Below are 18,934 nucleotides of genomic sequence, written 5' to 3'. Positions count from 1 at the left end.
TCCAAACTTGAAACATACTATAATGAATATGTTGCAATTTGTTTCCAGTACCGCAGCAATGGGGCGTGGCGGTGCGAGTATGCGGGCTGGGCGCCTGCGTGAAGAACTTCCTTCCCATCGTCAACTGGCTCCCCGAGTACTCCATCAAGCGAGACCTTCTCGGGGACTGCATCTCAGGCGCTACAGTTGCCATCATGCACATACCACAAGGTTAGCACTTTATTTATGTGAATCCCAGTAGGACTACGGCATTCCCAATTCGCATATGTTACAAGGCCGATGAGAGGGGATAGAAACGAGGAAGGGGATAACTTAACCTGACCTACCTTAATTGCAGCCAATGAGATTCTAGCATCCCCAATTACAGTATGTTGTGAGTGGGGAGGGGAAGGTGAGGAACTGAAAAACGGTTCTCTACTGTCACTGAGAACTTTAGTGAGCACTCATAAGTACACTTATCGTGATGGGTTATTCTGTTATGAGATCTTCAAAATCATTAAAATCATTCTGTTTGAAAATCTGTGCCTTAGAACATGTCCACGTTTGAAGTACATGCCATAACAGAATAACCATGGATATTGTATTTATTGAAAGCAGAGAAAAGTCGAGCAACAAGTTACATAATAAATGGATATGAAGTATTTATTTCGCAATTTAATTATCTTATTACATTACTTGATTTCTAATATACAAGGTTTTCCAATAAGAGGTGTTATTTTGAATAGCCCGCTATTTCGGTAGATGTTACTTTTGAAGCTGTCATTTTTTGACATTTGACAAGTAGAAACTACGCCATTAATAAAAATGGAACGATACACGCTTCGACAATGCATTGAAATTATTAAAATTCACTTGAGTGAATCAAATGCAAATCATCTTGAGTGATGGGGCCCATTACCACCTCGGTAGCTTCGTCAACAAGCAAAATTGTCACACTCGGGCTCGGAAAACCCAAGAGTTATTGTTGAAAAGCCTCTCTATCCTCAACGTGTGACTGTTTGGTGCGGTTTATGGTCCGGCGGAGTCATTGGACCTTACTTTTTCGAAAATGAGGCTGGAGCAACAGTTACGGTAAATGGATCGCTATGGAGAGATGATCAATGATTTTTTATGGCCGGAATTGGATGGTATTGATCCGGAAAACGTTTACTTTCAACAAGACGGCGACACGTGCCACACAAGCAACGAAACCATTGGTCTTTTACGATTGAATATCAAAATAACACCTCTTATTGGAAAACCCTGTAGTATTGTAATAATCTTGTAACTTCGTGGGTCAATTTTTTTAAAATCAGTCGCAAGGGTGATAATATCAGCTGTCTTTTAAAATAAATGCGTCAAAGTGCAGACTTTAGACCGGCTCCAAAAGTTTTAACCTTTTAGTTGCAAAAATCAACAAACTTAAAGAAAAAATCAAAATGCTCAGATCGATAAAAAAATATGATGTAGATTCACCAGCATTTCCGGACAGCGTGAATAATAAAAATAAAAATAAATTAATAAAATTAAATTCCGTCACTTAGTGGCACACAATTGACTTAAAAACTAGTTGTGCATTATATCATGCAAGGATCTTCTCGATAATACTGAAACTTATGAAGTTCGATTAATGAAAATATTATTATGAGAATATTAATACCAACAATTACAATTTCTATTATAAAATGTTTAATTTTTCTTGTAACATTGCTTAAAATTCGTTATCACTTGTTTGATGTCAGTTTACCCGCTGTCATACGATAGTAGAGTTTCTTATTTTTAATTGTCATAATAATATATCTCTCAAAATTTTGACAAGCATAATGTTACTATACTACCAGCAATTCTTTTGTTCCAGTAGAGTGACAAGTCAACCAACACTCGTTACGATAATCGTTGTCAGGGTCACTCTACTTACGCCAAGTAAATTGATATGGAAAAGAAGATGAATAAATGAAGATAGTAATTATAATATTGTTAGAAGTCGCTGGTTCGCAGACTAGCGTGGGCAAATAAAGTACTAGTTTTTTCACATGTAGGCACTGTAATTAAAGTAAAATAATGCACTTGAAGTATGTTCGCAACACGTTCCAGAGTGGTAGTTACTCTCAGTAGTCCTGGGTAGATAATGTATTTATCGATGGTGTCGATAACTTTCAGTCTTTGATTATATAAATGTCTAGATAGAGTGTCACACTGTTATTCCGACAGAAAGAACAGGCCAGATTTGAAATACTTGTGTGCGTGTCACGCACACAAGTATACGCAACTTATATCGTTGACGTAAGCGCTTAACGTCACTGTAGGCGTATTGAGTGATACCAGCTCCCTAGGATTTTCCAAAAAAGTTGGGAAAAAATATGTTTCGATTTTGCGGGACCTATAATTCGTTTAATTTTGAATTCATTTAAGTAAGATAGTTTTCTACATAAATATAATGATATAAATGAAAAGAAAATCATTGTTAAAAGAGATTTATTTTTATTTGATTATTTTTAACAAATAAACAAGAAATACGGAAAATAAGAAAGATACATTCCTAGACGCTGCCAAATGGCTCTGATCAGAGCAAATAACAGATGTTTTAGCTGGTTGCCAGACATCCTCTCCGCGGATTTTTCTTATTATTTCTATCCACTTACTTCTTAATATAGGATCATTAGGTATTCTGTAAAATATGCATGAATAAAATTAAAAGTTTACTTGATACTTCACCAAACAAACCTGTCACATTTTTTTGTAATTTTAATAGATAAACAAATTTCTATATATAATATATATAATAACTTTTTTAAATATAGTGTCAACGCGAAGAATTTACAAACACTTAAACACAAAGACAAACTTTCACATTTATAATATTATTATATATAGTGTACTTTGGGTAATTATTAAAACCTATTTTAAAATTAACAACGCACTCATGGGAATTTTTTTTATTTACTAGATTCTTATATTTCTTAAAGAGATGAATCATTTAAATTTACTGAATTTAAGGTTAATGTTCTTTATAAATAGAACGGCGTCATTTGCGCCTTGCAATTTTTACCTTATGTGGGTATTTTAATTTGAAGAACAGGCAACCCTGTAAACAATGCGTCAAAATATGGCGTTGTCAAGACGATGGTAAGACTAAATTACACTATTAAAACTGAATTGTTTCTTTAACTAAATGGTTATTATATGGCTTTGAAAAGGTAACTTACCTATGATAGGTAACATTTTTAGTTATTTTCAATCGTCCTTTGTAATTTCTGCACACTGTTATAGCGCAAATCGTCATTTTCAAATGTCACACAACACGTGTTTACCGCACAGCGATAGTTTCGCAACTGAGCGGACTGAACGAGCTTATCAGCCAACAGTTGGCTGATATTTTTTTTGGCGTTTCGTCGCTCGAACGCTCAATCTAGACATTTATATAATCAAAGCTTTCAGTTCAACTTTAACAGTTCAAGTTGAGTAAATTAAGAATACTTAATCGTAGCTGACTGTTGTTTGTTCGTTGCGATCTACAGTCATGCTCGGAAACGATGACAAGTTATCGACACTTATAACACGACAAGTTATACCACCAATCATGGTGTGCCGTGTTTGGTGGACAGATCTGAATAACCAGGTACTTCCTGACTTCCTCTCCTCATCTCATTGCCCTCCCTAAACAGGGTTTTCCAATAAGAGGTGTTATTTTGATATTCAATCGTAAAAGATCAATGGTTTCGTTGCTTGTGTGGCACGTAGTACCGTCTTGTTGAAAGTAAACGTTGTCCAAATCAATACCATCAAATTCCGGCCATAGAAAATCATTAATCATCTCTCGATAGCGCAATCCATTCACCGTAACTGTTGCTCCAGCCTCATTTTCGAAAAAGTAAGGTCCAATGACTCCGCCGGACCATAAGCCGCATGATCCGCACCAAACAGTCACACGTTTAGGATAAAGAGGCTTTTCAACAATAACTTGGGTTTTCCGAGCCCCAGATGCGACAATTTTGCTTGTTGACGAAGCTACCGAGGTGGAAATGGGCCTCATCACTCAAGATGATTTGCATTTGATTCACTCAAGTGAATTTTAATCATTTCAATGCGTTGTTGATTAATGACATAGTTTCTACTTGTCAAATGTCAAAAAATGACAGCTTGAAAAGTAACATCTACCGAAATAGCGGGCTATTCAAAATAACACCTCTTATTGGAAAACCCTGTACCTTCAGCTTCAAAACATGTTCCAATTAGGGATGCCGAAGTATCACTGGCTCTGGGTAGTTAAGACTCTTGAGCTGTATTTACATACTGTATAACAAACATATAACTGAACTACAAAATATAGCTGTATAACAAATTCTAGAATAGAAAGGAGACAGTTTGAAAGCACTGCCAGTAGACAAATTATGTAGCATTTACAAGGGATTGGTGACAATCAGTAACGTCTTTGGAATGTGTACTGTAAACAGATTGTTCCAGTCAATGTCAATATTGAAAAAATATTATGGTTGGTTGTTCAATGAACTGATTGACCTTGATAACATCCAACTATCTGAAAGTTCAGTAAACAAATTCCTCTCAAACTTGTGATCAACTTTCTTCTATCGTCAAAGATTCATAAACTAAGATTAGGACATATATTAGGGGGGATTTAGGAGGTCTACAAATAAATTTTCTAACCCTCCTCCCCTTCTCCCTTTCCCCCTCAGGATCGAATCCCCCCTATGTGAATGCTATAGCTACGCCACTGGTATACATGTCAAATGTATATATTTTTTTATATTAGCTGCTGTCCTCCAAAGGGATCAATGACACTGGTTCACAGAAGAACCTTTCATTGAAATACAGAAAATAACAAACACAGCATTTCCACCTGATGTCTTTGTTTTCCAAAGAATCCATCTGTTAACCTACCGGCCAGCGCGCCTTGGCGAATCACACGACCGGGTATATATATCCGATATTTTCATCAAAATGTTGTCATATGTGGAAAACTAATGATTAATACGGATAAAATGTTTTGTATAATTCACATTTATTTTGATAATCATAAAATACAATTTACTGTCATAAAACCATGAAATGTAAAATGCAATTTCTGTAATGAAAAAAAACAATGAAGAATAGAAATACATTGGATACTCTAACAGCATTATTGAAAACAAATTTAAATTGAGTAAAAATTAAATAAGTACTTTATTTGAAAAGTATAAGTATACATTTATAGTTTTTCTCCGTTCATTCTTCATCCTCATCTTCAACAGAATTCGCTGTGACAATGCAGGTTTGGCACCCGAACAGAATGATTTTTGCAAACGTGCTTGACACATTCAGGCAGTTCATGAAAGTAACGTAGTATGTCTTCTTCACTTATAAAAGAGACTTATAGACTAGAGGCTTTTGAGATGTGGTCCTATAGAAGACTGTTAGGAATTTCCTGGAGAGACCATATTACAAATGAGGAGGTCCTCCAAAGAATCGAAGGAGGAAGGCACCTGCTCAGGCCTGCTATTCTGGAGTTAAACGATCAATCGTTTTCGTATGCGCTGTCTTCGAGTGAAAAACTACTAGTCGTCGCGACTAACTTTTTCGAATGTTTCAATTTTACGTATTCTTGAGCGTCGAACGGTCGAAGTTGGTCGAAGAGATGATTATATTGGCACCCCTGTGAATATTGTCTATGTTCCTGATGTTTTTGGGATTTCTATGGTGTGACTGTCAAACAGACAACAGTTATTCGTTATTCAAAACAGAAATGGCTGCGGGTCATATTACAAATTGCCAAAAGCAACTCTTAATTAAGCTTGTAAGCTCCGATAAAGACTTAGTAAGTGGGAAATTTTCACCCACTTTTACATTTGCGGAATCCGCGCGGTAAAACAAAAATTGACAGCTAGACTAGATTTTGACAGCCAATTCCATAGAAACGCCAACAACCTACCACTCGCTGCCCTGTTTCTACTGGTTGCACCCAGTAGATGTTGTGTGGAATGACTTTTGACGTTTGGCGTCAAAGTATGTACCTTCGACCAATTTCGGGAATAGCAACGACGACCAACTTACGTACTTTCGACGGCGATTACGAGTGCCCTCGATTCAGGAATAGAGCCCCAGGACCTTGTCCGAAAGGCGTGCAAGATGGATCGGCCATGTTATACGACAAGAAGGCCTCTTGCATGTCATAATGGAGGGTATGACCGAGGGGACCAACTCTAGGGGACGCCCACGCCGAGAGTACCTGGAGGACCTGCTGGTGGACGTGCGCTGCTCATCATATGCAGAAGTCAAAAGAGCCGCACAAGACAGGGAAGAATGGAAGAGGAGATTAGATGAAATTGCTGCAAACCAATCCCAGGATTGAAACCAGAGAGAGAGAGAATAAAAATGTAACAAAAATATAATTTTTGGGATTTTTTTAGATACCAGATAATAATAATTTTTGTAAAACAATGAACTAGGATTAGATTAAGCTCCCTATACATCTTGTCAATTGCTTCCCCTTGCAAACTGCAAAATACTGAGAATGCCGCACGCCCCTCTAGCAGGTTAAGATAGGGGGTCTATCGAATGTATTGCCCGTTTTTGCACTAAGTCAAAAGTTTCCTCTTCTTCTGTTGTGGAAAAAACTTTGTGCTATTTAAAGAATGGGAAGAACAGAAATCGAAGAGAGAAAAGATTAGGGATACCTTGTGGTTAGAGGTGGTCGATAGGTAGGACGTTCGGCTAGCAGTTCGGATCCAGTTAGTGTTAAGGTTACCAATATTAATCTGAAGTCATCAACATTTTAATTTGGGCCATGGGTTATACGAATGACAGATATTGCTCTATTATCAATCACTATTGACACAATACTTTACATGACTGATTGGCCTCCGTATTGCTAAGCATTCGTTATCACCAGTCCAGTTCTTTTGCAAGCTATCAGTCCAATATTATTTATATTATTTGCAAGCCTGCTATCAATACATCTTTCGCTTTCATGCATAAATAAATAAATATCTGATCTGGCAATTGACACATATATGATACAAATATTCTTATCAGAGTATTATGCCAATAATGAAGGATTATTAAATCTCTGTCAACAATAATTAAAACTAAGGTTTTTATTGTCATCTCAAATGGTCATTAAACTTGAATACTAGATAAATTTAGTTTGATAATGTCTGCTCTTTTGCGAGTCACGAGATACATACGTATCTCATGTGATTGTTAAACAAATATGTGGTTGTTGGGCCAACTGCTTTGAATACATATGGGTATATAATATTTGAACAAAGAAAATCTAGGGTCATCAACCAAGAGTTTGAATAAAACTGATTTAAAAAGTATATTTGATTAATTTGTCATTAAAAATTATGTTTGTGTGCGGGGAATGTGTTTATTATAATTGTTGAATTCATATTAGTCCATAAATAAAAATTCCTCCAGAAATACTTTGGAATAATTGTTGTTCCATCTTTTTATAAACATTCTTGTATGAATTTACATATAATAATAAGAGTTTATTCCAGAATGAATTATATTGGAAAGATATTGTTTAGAAATATGTTTGAATTAACCCTAAGGATCCGACCAACTACAATAGCAGTTCAGTGATATCTTGACTCCCTTCAGGTGCAGTTCAGTGAAATCATGACTTCCTTAAGGTGCACTGCAATGTGCAGTGTATAGAGCTAGGATTTACAAGTTTTGAACTCATTTCAATACTGTCCATGAAAATTCTTCAGTAGATGCCTGTTATTTATTTCATATATAATTTTCAATATATTATATTTAGCTTTGAGATATTTGTAAATATTACCTGGCTTCTAAGGGTTAAAGGTATTTTGACGATAGAATAAAGAAGAACATAAGAAATGTGATGTGAGCATGTGTCATAATCTAAAAGTCTGACCAATCGGGCATTAAATTTCCAATATAAAACAGTTTCAATGATAATGAAACACTGTGAAATTCAAATGGGATGGTAATATACAATACCAGGCGAGTGCAAAAAAGGCAGAGCGCATGCTAAATGGGCTGGAACCAAAAAGTTAAAAAGTAAAGTCAGCAGCGACCTTTGTTTCCATGCAAATCTTCAAGGAAGGCACTAAATTTTGTAGATGTATTATCTATTCAATGCTTTTGATAATACATAATATATATTATAATATATCTAATATCACTTAAACCAAGTTATTTGCACAAAAATATGTGAGTTACGCCTGTTAATTATAATCGTTTTTAATATTAGCGCACTTCCTCTATCATTCGTATTTATAAATCTCCCTTTCAAAACATCTTTATTAATCTTCTACTTCTCTTTGAACACTTACAACGGAGCCTTCTGTATGGTGTATAATTCAAATTTATAAATTCCTTTGAAGAGAAAACCCAGCAAAATGCATTCATTTTATATTGGATTATTTCGCAAATAATTGAAATGATCATGCATGGGCAATTTGCAATTCTTTCAAATGGCAACATGGTGTATATGAAGATATCCTCAATATGGCATTAGTGACAGACCCCTATTTGGAATCCAAATGTTGTTTGGCATTGCTTAAAACTACTGAAATATCTATCTTTAGTGATCTAAGTAGTCAGGTACATTCCAACTAACTATATATTATTTTCTAATCTTAATAATTCATTTTTGTTTTCAGGAATGGCGTACGCCATGTTGTCTGGAGTGCCCCCTGTGGTGGGTCTGTACATGGCCTTCTTCCCCGTACTGGCATACTTCTTCTTGGGAACATCACGCCACGTTTCCATGGGCACATTTGCCGTGGCGTGCCTCATGACTGGGAAGGCCGTTGAGACTTTTGCCACAGTGGATTCGAGTGGGACACCTTTACACGAACACCATAATGCCACCATATCTGATTCTTTAGGTATATATGAATCTATTTTAATTATTTGTTTTGTTTTACATTAACTCCACGCAGGAGGCCCAAGTTTCCCTCGGGGCCTATGTCATCTGGGTGGAGTGTCTTTTTAACTTTTTAAGAAAAGGAATGAGAGGATAGTCTTGGAAGGAAAAAGGAATGAGGGGTTGATAGGAATCTGGGGGTCAGTGCGTCCGGAACTGATAAACCATGACGTATGAATCTATCCCTCCCACTGCGGTGCAAGGCGATGGGTCGAGAGAATCCGAATAGAGAGGTCAAAGGATCTCCCTCGACCGGGCTTTCCCCATCAGAACAGCGTACATCAACAGGCAGATGCATCCATAGCCAAGACCTGGACAAACTTCACACCCAGGCATTCCCACTAAGTCACCAAACGTAATGAACCACTTTGTGTAACTTATGGCCCGTGGCAAAAGTGTTGATTATTGTTATGTTCGTAAAAACAGGTCTCCAACTCGTCTTGGAAGGAGTTTATAAATAATTGGGTCTATTAGATTAATCAGGGATTTATTAATACTATGCGTATTATAATGGTGACTCGATAGTCGACCTAACTAGAAGCTGGCTAATTAGAATCTGAAACAGTAAGTTTCTCTGGGAGCCTTCGCACTGGCCCTGGCGACTACTGGCCACTGGCTCCATCTTGCAGACTTCCACGCAAGCTCTATGCCCTGCCCTCTGTGCATGCATCTATGAAGCTCTTACTTCTCAACAATTATCCAATAAATGGTTCCCGGGGCGGGTTTGTTTGTCAATCATTTAAATGGAAAAGTCTTGAAAAATCTTGGAAGCGGAAATTAACCCACTTCCCGATAATCCTATCGAGCTGAAACTCGGCAGATAGACTAGTTGTCGATGACAATGCATTCTATCTACTTTTGTTTTTTTATCATTAATCTCTGAAATCTGATGAAATTACAGCAGTTAATATATGAAATAAATATCGGTCCTACCTGATTGGCATCTGGCAACGTTGGTAGCGCGGTTGACTCCGGTCTCTGGGAAGGAAGGTTTAATTGTTATTCAATAAAAAAATTTTACGTTAAAAGACATTTAAAAATATATGTAAAAAAACTTTTTTTTTGTCACAATTCCGTGGAAAAGTCCTTTTTGTATTTGTGTAATGAACATATGTATATCAAAGAAATCATAAATTACTAAATCAAAATAATAAAAACGCGCAATTTTAGCAATCAAGTCATGCCATTTTTCTCTCTTACACTTATCTGAGATTGTACATCCCCATCCCATATGAATTGCATAATGTTTCATTGTCACTGAAACTTGAAACACAATTTTGTATTGGAAATAAGGTCCGATGACAAAACACGCATACATTGCATTTCTTGTGTCTGTTTGGGAGTCAAACATAACCTCACATTTGAATCTTCTATAATTTGTTCTATAATCGGTGTAACTCGTAATAGCCACAGTAATGAAAAAATGTAGTTCCACTTGATTACAATTACTGGACAAACTGAACATAATATTGCCCTGATAAAGTTTTATATCCTGATCTGATGTTTTGTTTTACAGATTTTATAGGACCTCACATAACTCCCATAGAAGTCGCAACTGCTGTGTGTTTCCTAGTTGGCATATATCAGGTAAACATAAAACTTCAATATAGGTATATTTACTCTTTATGGTAATCTTCAGATCGTTAATTGTTATTTACACTATTTTTAAATATTTATGTGCATTTTAATTGTTTACGTCAGTATCTAAAACACTAAATTAATTTACAGACGATCATGTGGATATTCCGTCTGGGTGTGGTGGCGACTCTGCTGTCCGAGGCTCTGGTCTCCGGGTTCATCACGGGAGCCACAGTACACGTGCTAGTATCGCAGCTCAAGGACCTGTTCGGCATCTCTGTCTTCCGGTACAAGGGGAACTTCAAGGTGCCACTGGTGAGTCCTGATGAACATCAATTAGTAATTAATCAAGTAATTTCCATTACACACCCAGTATATACCCAGTACACACATGGTACAAACCCAGGTCATTCTCAGTGCATACCCAGAACATACCCATTACATACCCAGTACAAATCCAGATGAATCCCAGTGCGCACCCAGTACATATCCAGCACATTCGCAGGTCATTCCCAGCATATATCAAACACAAACCCAGTAATGTAAAGTATACCCACTAAACCGGAAGCAAAAAATGGTGCCATTCACAGAAAGGGCGTCATTTATTAGTAGTTCACTAGCGTTCATTGGTGGCTTGCCACTCGCCTTCCGCACCGCATTTCATTTATGACTTCATTGGTCAATGGTCTTTTATTTTCGGTTGATATATACTATAATATTTTTCATGTACAAACCCAGCAGTACACATCATGTACCCAAAGCAATTATTATCTTTTGAACCTAATAAAGCTTTTTTTGTTTTTCAGACTGTGATTGAGGTGGCAAGAAATCTCCCGGGACTAAACTGGGCAGCTTTCATCACATCTTTTGTTGGGATAGTTATCATGTCTTTGAACAATGAACTGCTTAAGGTGAGTTGAATTAACAATACAAATTCTTATAAATCTTAATTTTCGTTGTATACGTACCTAATTGTGAACAGTCTAGATTTTGGGCTAGGTTATTTGGTATAGAACGAGGATTCTTTTAGTTCTTTTTACATTATGTAGCCTGAACCGTTATACAACCTTTCGTGTTGGCCTTTCCTACTCATTTTTAGTACCTTATGTCTTTTTTAGTTTTTTAAAGCCCATCTTTGACAACTTCACATCACTTTAGAAAGTCCAGAATTACTGACAATATTATTGGCAGTAATACTATCCCAACTTCTTTCAACTGTCAGGGTTGGAGGCAGTGGGATTATGCCATACCCAATTATTGGGGTACTTAAGTATGTTTTGAGGCTGAAGGGAATGGGGAGGGGAAGGAATTGTGGAAGAGGATGGTTGAAAAGTACCTGGCGATTTTAATCTAGTCATTTAAAGCTGTTTCGATTCTGAATGGCTGTCTTTCACCGGGGCGATACTGAGATTATCTACTGTCTACCACTCTGTATCTACAACAACTTAATCTGTTTTAAAAGCCATTCACGCAAATGAGACTGAGAATTATTACGAAATATTAGCATAAAAGTTTGAAGGTTCGTAACACTTACGTGATGTCAAACCCAAAGTGATTGCTTTCTCTTCTTCTTAATTAATTGTAAAATGTTTCTAGCCGTGGGTCAGCAAAAGAAGTAAGATTCCCATCCCCATTGAGCTGATAGCCGTCATAACAGGAACTCTCATCAACAAGTTTGGGGACCTGCACGGACTGTACGGAGTCAAACTGGTCGGCGAAATTCCTACCGGGTAAGAACAACGTTTTTACATTCACTGGTACAAGATTGATTTTCATTAACTTACTGACACATTATCTATATATATTGTATTATTTTCCATCAGTTATCGACTTCTTCAGTTTAATAAATGATTGTACCTAAATCAATTTATCAATATTAAATTTTTCACAGTAAGATCATGTCTCCCAGAGTTTCTAAACAAGATTCCATTCAATGTACCTGCGCGTTCAGCACGCTCTTGTGTCCTGTTCAGGGTTGATCAAAGCAAAACGAACTCCAAGCAGAATTCTTGCCTGAACAGACTATGCAATAATTACAATAGCTTATTATCCAAGGTTGATATTTTCAGTTGCAAACTTACCAAATACAAAAGGTCCATAAAAGAATATTTCTCTGATGGTTTGTGAATAATGTTTATGTCTCTATTGTTTATATCTCTATTATGATTTGATTTATATCTACAACCTCTCTCCATGGCTATAAATGTATTGTTTTGTAAATTTTTTGTTTTATGTAATCTTTTGTTTTGTATAAATTTTTTAATTCATATTCCTTTCTAACAAATTTAATTTACTTATTCCATATTATGCTGTCTCAGTAGAGGTAAAGTCACAAGGAGGAAATCCATAATTGGTTTTATTTTACTATATAATACTTATATACAAACTGATTAAATGTAAACTGCCGATTTCCTGAAAATGAATAAATAAATAAATGTCGTTCTACAGTCATCCTCTTGAAGAACGAACATGAAAATTATGTACATACATTATGTTAAATAAAATCTACATATAAGGTCCCAACTTATGCAATATTCCCTCTATAGAAGTTATTTCCCATTCCCAAAAATCCTTTTAAGAGAGTTTCCCTGTATCTCATATCCTTTTAATAACTTCCAGTCTTCCTGTACCATCGATTCCTCGCCTGGAACTCTTATCAGACGTGGCCATCGATAGTTTTACCATCACCATGGTGTCCTACACCATCACTATGTCCATGGCGCTCATGTTCTCCGCAAAGGGGAAGTACGAGGTGGAACCTAACCAGGAACTGCTGGCCATGGTGAGTTGATAGAATTCAAATTACGGGCTTAAATTGTTGATTTACGAATTCAACAGTTTAGAACTCTTTCGACAGAGATGCAATTAGCTAGTGTGAGTAACAACATGTGTACAGAATAGTGAATGTGCAATCTGAGCCACTGCCCAATCAGCATATGACAAGCACAAATTTATTTTTTATTGTGTAATCGCACAAGAGTTCCAACTGCTCCTAACCGTCTGAAGCCAGTGAGACTATGGCATCCCCAATTGGGGTATTTTGTGAGGCTGAAGGTAGAGGGAAGAGGAAGGAGATAGGAAAGATGAATATGAAGTACCTGGCTATTCAGATCTGGTTACCAAACACGGCCAAAACCATTTCAAGCAACGTTTCAATTCTGAATGGTCGTCTCACACCAGGGCGATACTGAGAGTATCTTCCACTCTAGAACGTGTCGTAAATATACTACATATTATTTTAAATGAGTAATTTGTGAAATAACATAAATTTATTAAATAAAATTTACTTGCACACTCCAGGATTTGAACCCGCAATCTCCAGCTTGCTAGTCGAGAGCCTTACCCTTTGACCACTGAGGCTGTCAAAATACTAATATGTACACCTAAAGAAAGATTGTATTACAGAAATTATAATTTTCCTCACTCAGACTAAGCCGATTGCATTCTTACGTGGAAACGGTTATGACAAGGACATTTCCATCATAACTTTTCAAAATGACAATTCAACACACCTAAAAGTGCTATAAAGTGATGTAACTATTTAACCTCTAAGGGAGTGAGTTTCTGAGAGCAAAAAGTGTTCAGTAGAGTGAGTTTTTTTTACCTTCAAAATTTGATTTTTTTATAAATTATATTCATAGCATGTGTTATAAAAATCAAACTTTGCTAAAGAAATACATATAGAAATATCAAAATAACCGAATTAATCCGATAACAAAAAATATGTGATTCATGTTTTGTCAACCATCGGTTCACGTAAAATGTACAACCTAGAACATAAATTTACTTACCAATTTTTATTTCAGTTTTATTTTGTACTTCCATATTTCCTCATCCGAATGTTGTTTTCACTATAGAACTTGTTTTATTTACACTAAAAAAAAAGTTTTATTTACACAATTTTTTTTTTCAATTTTTTTTAAATTTTTATGGGATAAACTTTTTACACCTTACTTTTTTACACAAAAGAAACTAAAAAATGTCATCTAAAACTATTTTTCACATTTTCATTTTACACTGAAGAACTACAATCTGATACTGTTTTTTTGTGTGATATATCTCAAAACAGGGAAATAAGCACAAAGCCACATTACATTGAATACACATGTATCTTGTTTCTGTTCTTTTCCTTGGCTGAACGGCTGTGTGACTACAAACATGGCACTTCCTTCGTGTTTTCCTTCCCTGAGTCTCTGTTTGTGGAAGCGGGTTGATAAAATGTCGTTCAGTTAGACGAGTAGGACAATCTGTTACTCGTCTTCCTCCAGATGCTGGTGGCCTTTCGGTGTGATATTTTTCTACCAACTGACCTACAAGATTCTCACGAAATTCACTAAAACTTAGTTTTTTGTTTGTTCTCTGACGATGTAGAAAGAAGGCGTTTAGGGCATTTATGTCTAAAAGGCGAAAGAAAATTTTCTTATACCACTTGAAAGACTTGCGAGAACTGTCAACAAAACCAAGAATTCGATCAACCTTATCTACAGCCCCCATGTTTTTCGAATAATCTACCACAGCTTCTGGTTTTATTTTGTTTTCCCTGGTAGAATAGTCAATTTTATCGGTGATCGTCATTTTATTTTCATGTATGTTTGTCAACATAATGATTTCTCGTTTATCACGCCACTTTACTGCCAAGAGATCATTTGAATGAAATGCTTTTACATCTCCTCTTTGCATTTTAGCATTTCCGAACTTAGGCATTTCCTTTCGGTTTGCTCTTGCAGTTCCACAAGCGTTTGTTTTGTTTTCAAATAAAACATCAAACAATTTTGGGCTTGTATACCAATTGTCTACAAAGAGTCTGTGGCCTTTTCCAAGATAGTCCTTCATCATAGTTGTTACAACTGACCCAGACACTCCAATATTTGGATCCATGATGATGTCTGAATCTGATCCAGTGTAAACTATGATATCTAAGACGTAACCTGTTTCTACATCACAACAGACAAATAATTTTATTCCAAAACGGTGTCGTTTGGACGGTATATATATTTTGAAGGAAAGTCTTCCCTTCCACAATAAGAGGCTTTCATCTATACATATGTTCTGAAATGGGTAAAAGGTCTGTTTGTAGATTTTCTTCAAAGGATCCAAAAGATTCCTTATTTTATATAATCTATCATTTGTCCGAACATTGTTATCGGCAAAATGCAGAGCCCGCAGTAAAAGTAGAAATCTATCCTGTGAAAATAACACTCTGAAGAATGGCGTTTCTATTATTGGGTTATTTGACCAATATTTCTTCAATGAGTTTTTACCAACAAGACCCATAAGCAAAAGTGTCGCCAAGAATATCTTTATTTCGGACACAGTAGTGTCAACCCATTTATTCATTTTTGATTTTAGACTTACGTTGAGAGCCAGTGTTGAAGCGTATTTATTTGTTTCCGTTACAATTGACTGAACTATGGTATTAGTAAAGAACAATTCAAAGAAGTCGAGTTCGCTTGCGTTCTCATCCAAATTTATATCGCCTCTTATACCTGAATGCCTGCTGTCAAAATCATGCAAGGTTGGTACAAAATCAGATTGAACCCATTTTCTATCCAATTTTTGCTTTTTCGAAGATGGTGGTTCATCTTCTTCATCATCAGAAATATTTGAGTCATCGGAAGAGCTATCAGAATGAACTGGTAAATCTTGGATATCATTGAAAAAGTCTTCATCATCACTTTCGGCTAATACGGCCGTAATTTCGTCTTCATCCAAAGGTGTTGACATATTCAATGTGAAAAGTTTGAAAAGTATATAAACACACAAAATTATCCAACACTAAAAAAGTCTGTTATAGAATATCACACGAAAAAAAATGTGTCGTCAATGCACGAAAATAGGACCCACAAAACACACAACCTTTCAATGTGAAAAGTATAATATATAAAAACACTCAAAATTATCCAAAACTAAAACAGAATGTTAGAGAATATCTCACGGAAAAGAAACTTGTCGCCAATACACGAAAATAGGACCCACAATACACAAAACCAACTAAAAAATCCACAATTCACAGTAATGTCACAAACGCACAAAATTATTTGTTAATTTCGCGATATAATACGCATATTTAACACGTAATAACAACACAGAAACATTCAAGTGTTTGTGTCACGAAAACAATGCAAATACCTCTAACAAAATCGGTAAAAATGTCGTTTACGCTCGCGAACTGTCAATAAAATGTTTACAATCAACGCAACTGACGCGCCATTACCACGTGTATTTTCAAAACGCTGTAGATCCGTTAAAAATAGACGGAATCTACATATTTCTTCGGCATATTTATGGAATTCGTCAAGAGATGTCACTAGCATGTCCTTTTTATGAATAAATTCGATAGAATGATTTCTACAAGCACCGACACACCATGGGCGTCCATACTCCTTTGAGCAGATTTTATTTCGGACGCCAACGGTGAGGCCATACTCTCTTAGAGGTTAACCTAGTTTTTGTTTCATCACTTTATAGCACTTTTTAAAGGTGTGTTAAATTGTCATTTTGATGAGTTTTCCGGTAACCGACAAGGACACTTATAACGATCACAGTCTTAACAATTAAAAAGCCACAACATATTAATTTTACCTGACAATATCACAGTATGTTAATATGTTTTATTTTATTTTTAGGGTGCTGGCAACATATTTGGCTCATTTTTCTCCTGTGTACCATTCTGTGCCAGTTTATCAAGGACCTTAATTCAATACCAGGTAGGCAATATTCATCTACCTTTGTTATTACGAGAATGCACTTGTATACGCAAATAATCACAATTTGTATCCCACCACCGGGGAACCTGTGGCGTAATTAAAAGTTTCCCCATTGGACAGTTATTTTTTCTCCCATGTCTGTTTACATTGGTGGCAAATTAATACCTCTGCTGCAACATACAAGACTTGTACTTAGTAACAAAAATAATATCATGAATGTTACCGGTTAAAACCAAATCGATAACATTACTAGCTGGACACCCCATTTCTATAATGCTTGGAAATCATATGCTTCCCCAGCATTCATTTGAATATTAACATTTCTCTGATTTGTTTGAAACATTTTTTCTGAGTTACTTGAATTTTCTCTTTGCGCTTTACACATTTGTGCACTATGCTATAGAAACAATGTCTTTCGTGGATCACCATGGTCCATTGATTTAATCATCATCATTAACACGGCGCTACATCCCGGGGTGAGATTTGGCCGCCTCCACAAATGCTCTCCACTGGCTTCGATCCCTCACCATAGTCATAATGTGAAAAATCACTTTTAATGTGAAACCTCACAAGAGTCCCAACTGCTCACAACCGTCTAGAGCCAGTAAGTCTATGGCATCCCCAATTTGGGAATGTTGTGAAGCTGAAGGTAGTGGGAAGAGGAAGGTGAGGAAGTCCCTGGCTATTCAGATCTGGTCATCAAACACGGCCAAAGCCATTTCAAGCAACGTTTCAATTCTAAATGGTGGTCTTACACCAGGGTGATACTCAGAGTATCTTCCTCTCTGGAACGTTCCGCAAATATACTACATATTATTTTAAAAGAGTAATTTGTGAAATAACAAATAAAATATAATGCACACACCGTAATTTGAACCCGCGACCTCCAGCTTGCTAGTTGAGAGCCTTACCCCTCGACCATCAAGGCCGTAAAATCCTATTCCACATCGATCCACCTTTTTGTCAGTCTTTGACATTGGTTGAAAAATGAAGTGTGTTTTTAATCCTCCAGACTGGCGGCAAGACCCAGATAGCCAGCATAATCTCATGCGGCCTGCTGCTGTGTGTGCTGCTCTGGATCGGTCCCTTCTTTGAGGACCTGCCCCGCGCTGTGCTGGCCGCCATCATTGTCGTCGCTCTCAAGGGCATGCTTATGCAGGCTAAGGATATTGTCAGGTGAGAAGAGATCACATATTAATTATCAGCCCATTTAGCAAAAATGAGCTAGTGAAACCTGTCTACGATGAACATATTGGAAATTTTTTAATACTATAACGGTCAATTTAAGAACGGGCGAGACCAGGTTCTGGTTTTTGAGGAGGGCTTCATGAAAACAATATGACAGGGGAGGAAGGGGAGCTGAATGCAGGATCGTTGATCGAAGACGTGAAACAGGGAGCAAAATTACAATTTTACAATACATCGATGTAATACAGTACAATTACATGAGATTTTTAGTTTGTGTAAGGGGGAGGGTTTGAACCCCCAAAACCCCATGGCGGTATAGGCATACCATACTTAATCTGACGATATGTCCCGTTTTTAATGGGACTGTCTCTTTTTTCGGTAGTCCGTCACATTACCCCGGGAGAGTTTCGCGACGCAAAAAGTCCCGTTTCAGAAATATAAGTCGATTTTATTCCAGTTAGATTGGACAAATTTGATGAAAATATGAGAAGAACTACTAATTATAAGAATAGAAGATATACTAATTTAAAAATGATTTATTAACAAAGATACAGAAGTATTCGATACATAATATTTCCTAATT

General features: G+C 36.4%; 1 protein-coding gene across 4 annotated transcripts in view; it reads left to right on the top strand.

The window, feature by feature from the left end:
• Nucleotides 1–18,934, top strand: part of Prestin (solute carrier family 26 member prestin) — a 193,699-nt gene that overhangs the window by 158,685 nt on the left and 16,080 nt on the right. For all 4 annotated transcript variants that reach the window (XM_089645149.1, XM_089645152.1, XM_089645151.1 and 1 more), the window contains exons 4-12: nucleotides 49–210; nucleotides 8,613–8,840; nucleotides 10,395–10,465; nucleotides 10,607–10,771; nucleotides 11,263–11,367; nucleotides 12,053–12,186; nucleotides 13,076–13,238; nucleotides 17,083–17,163; nucleotides 18,176–18,339. In XM_089645149.1, coding sequence (XP_089501275.1) covers nucleotides 49–210; nucleotides 8,613–8,840; nucleotides 10,395–10,465; nucleotides 10,607–10,771; nucleotides 11,263–11,367; nucleotides 12,053–12,186; nucleotides 13,076–13,238; nucleotides 17,083–17,163; nucleotides 18,176–18,339 — 1,273 coding nt within the window. The remainder of the gene's footprint in view (nucleotides 1–48; nucleotides 211–8,612; nucleotides 8,841–10,394; nucleotides 10,466–10,606; nucleotides 10,772–11,262; nucleotides 11,368–12,052; nucleotides 12,187–13,075; nucleotides 13,239–17,082; nucleotides 17,164–18,175; nucleotides 18,340–18,934) is intronic.

This window comes from Hesperophylax consimilis, chromosome 22 (assembly GCF_061612785.1).
Source record: "Hesperophylax consimilis isolate HC1 chromosome 22, BYU_Hcon_1.0, whole genome shotgun sequence".
Taxonomy (NCBI): Eukaryota; Metazoa; Arthropoda; class Insecta; order Trichoptera; family Limnephilidae; genus Hesperophylax; species Hesperophylax consimilis.
Note: the sequence above shows the minus strand (reverse complement) of the source record. Positions and strands in the feature narration are given on the sequence as shown.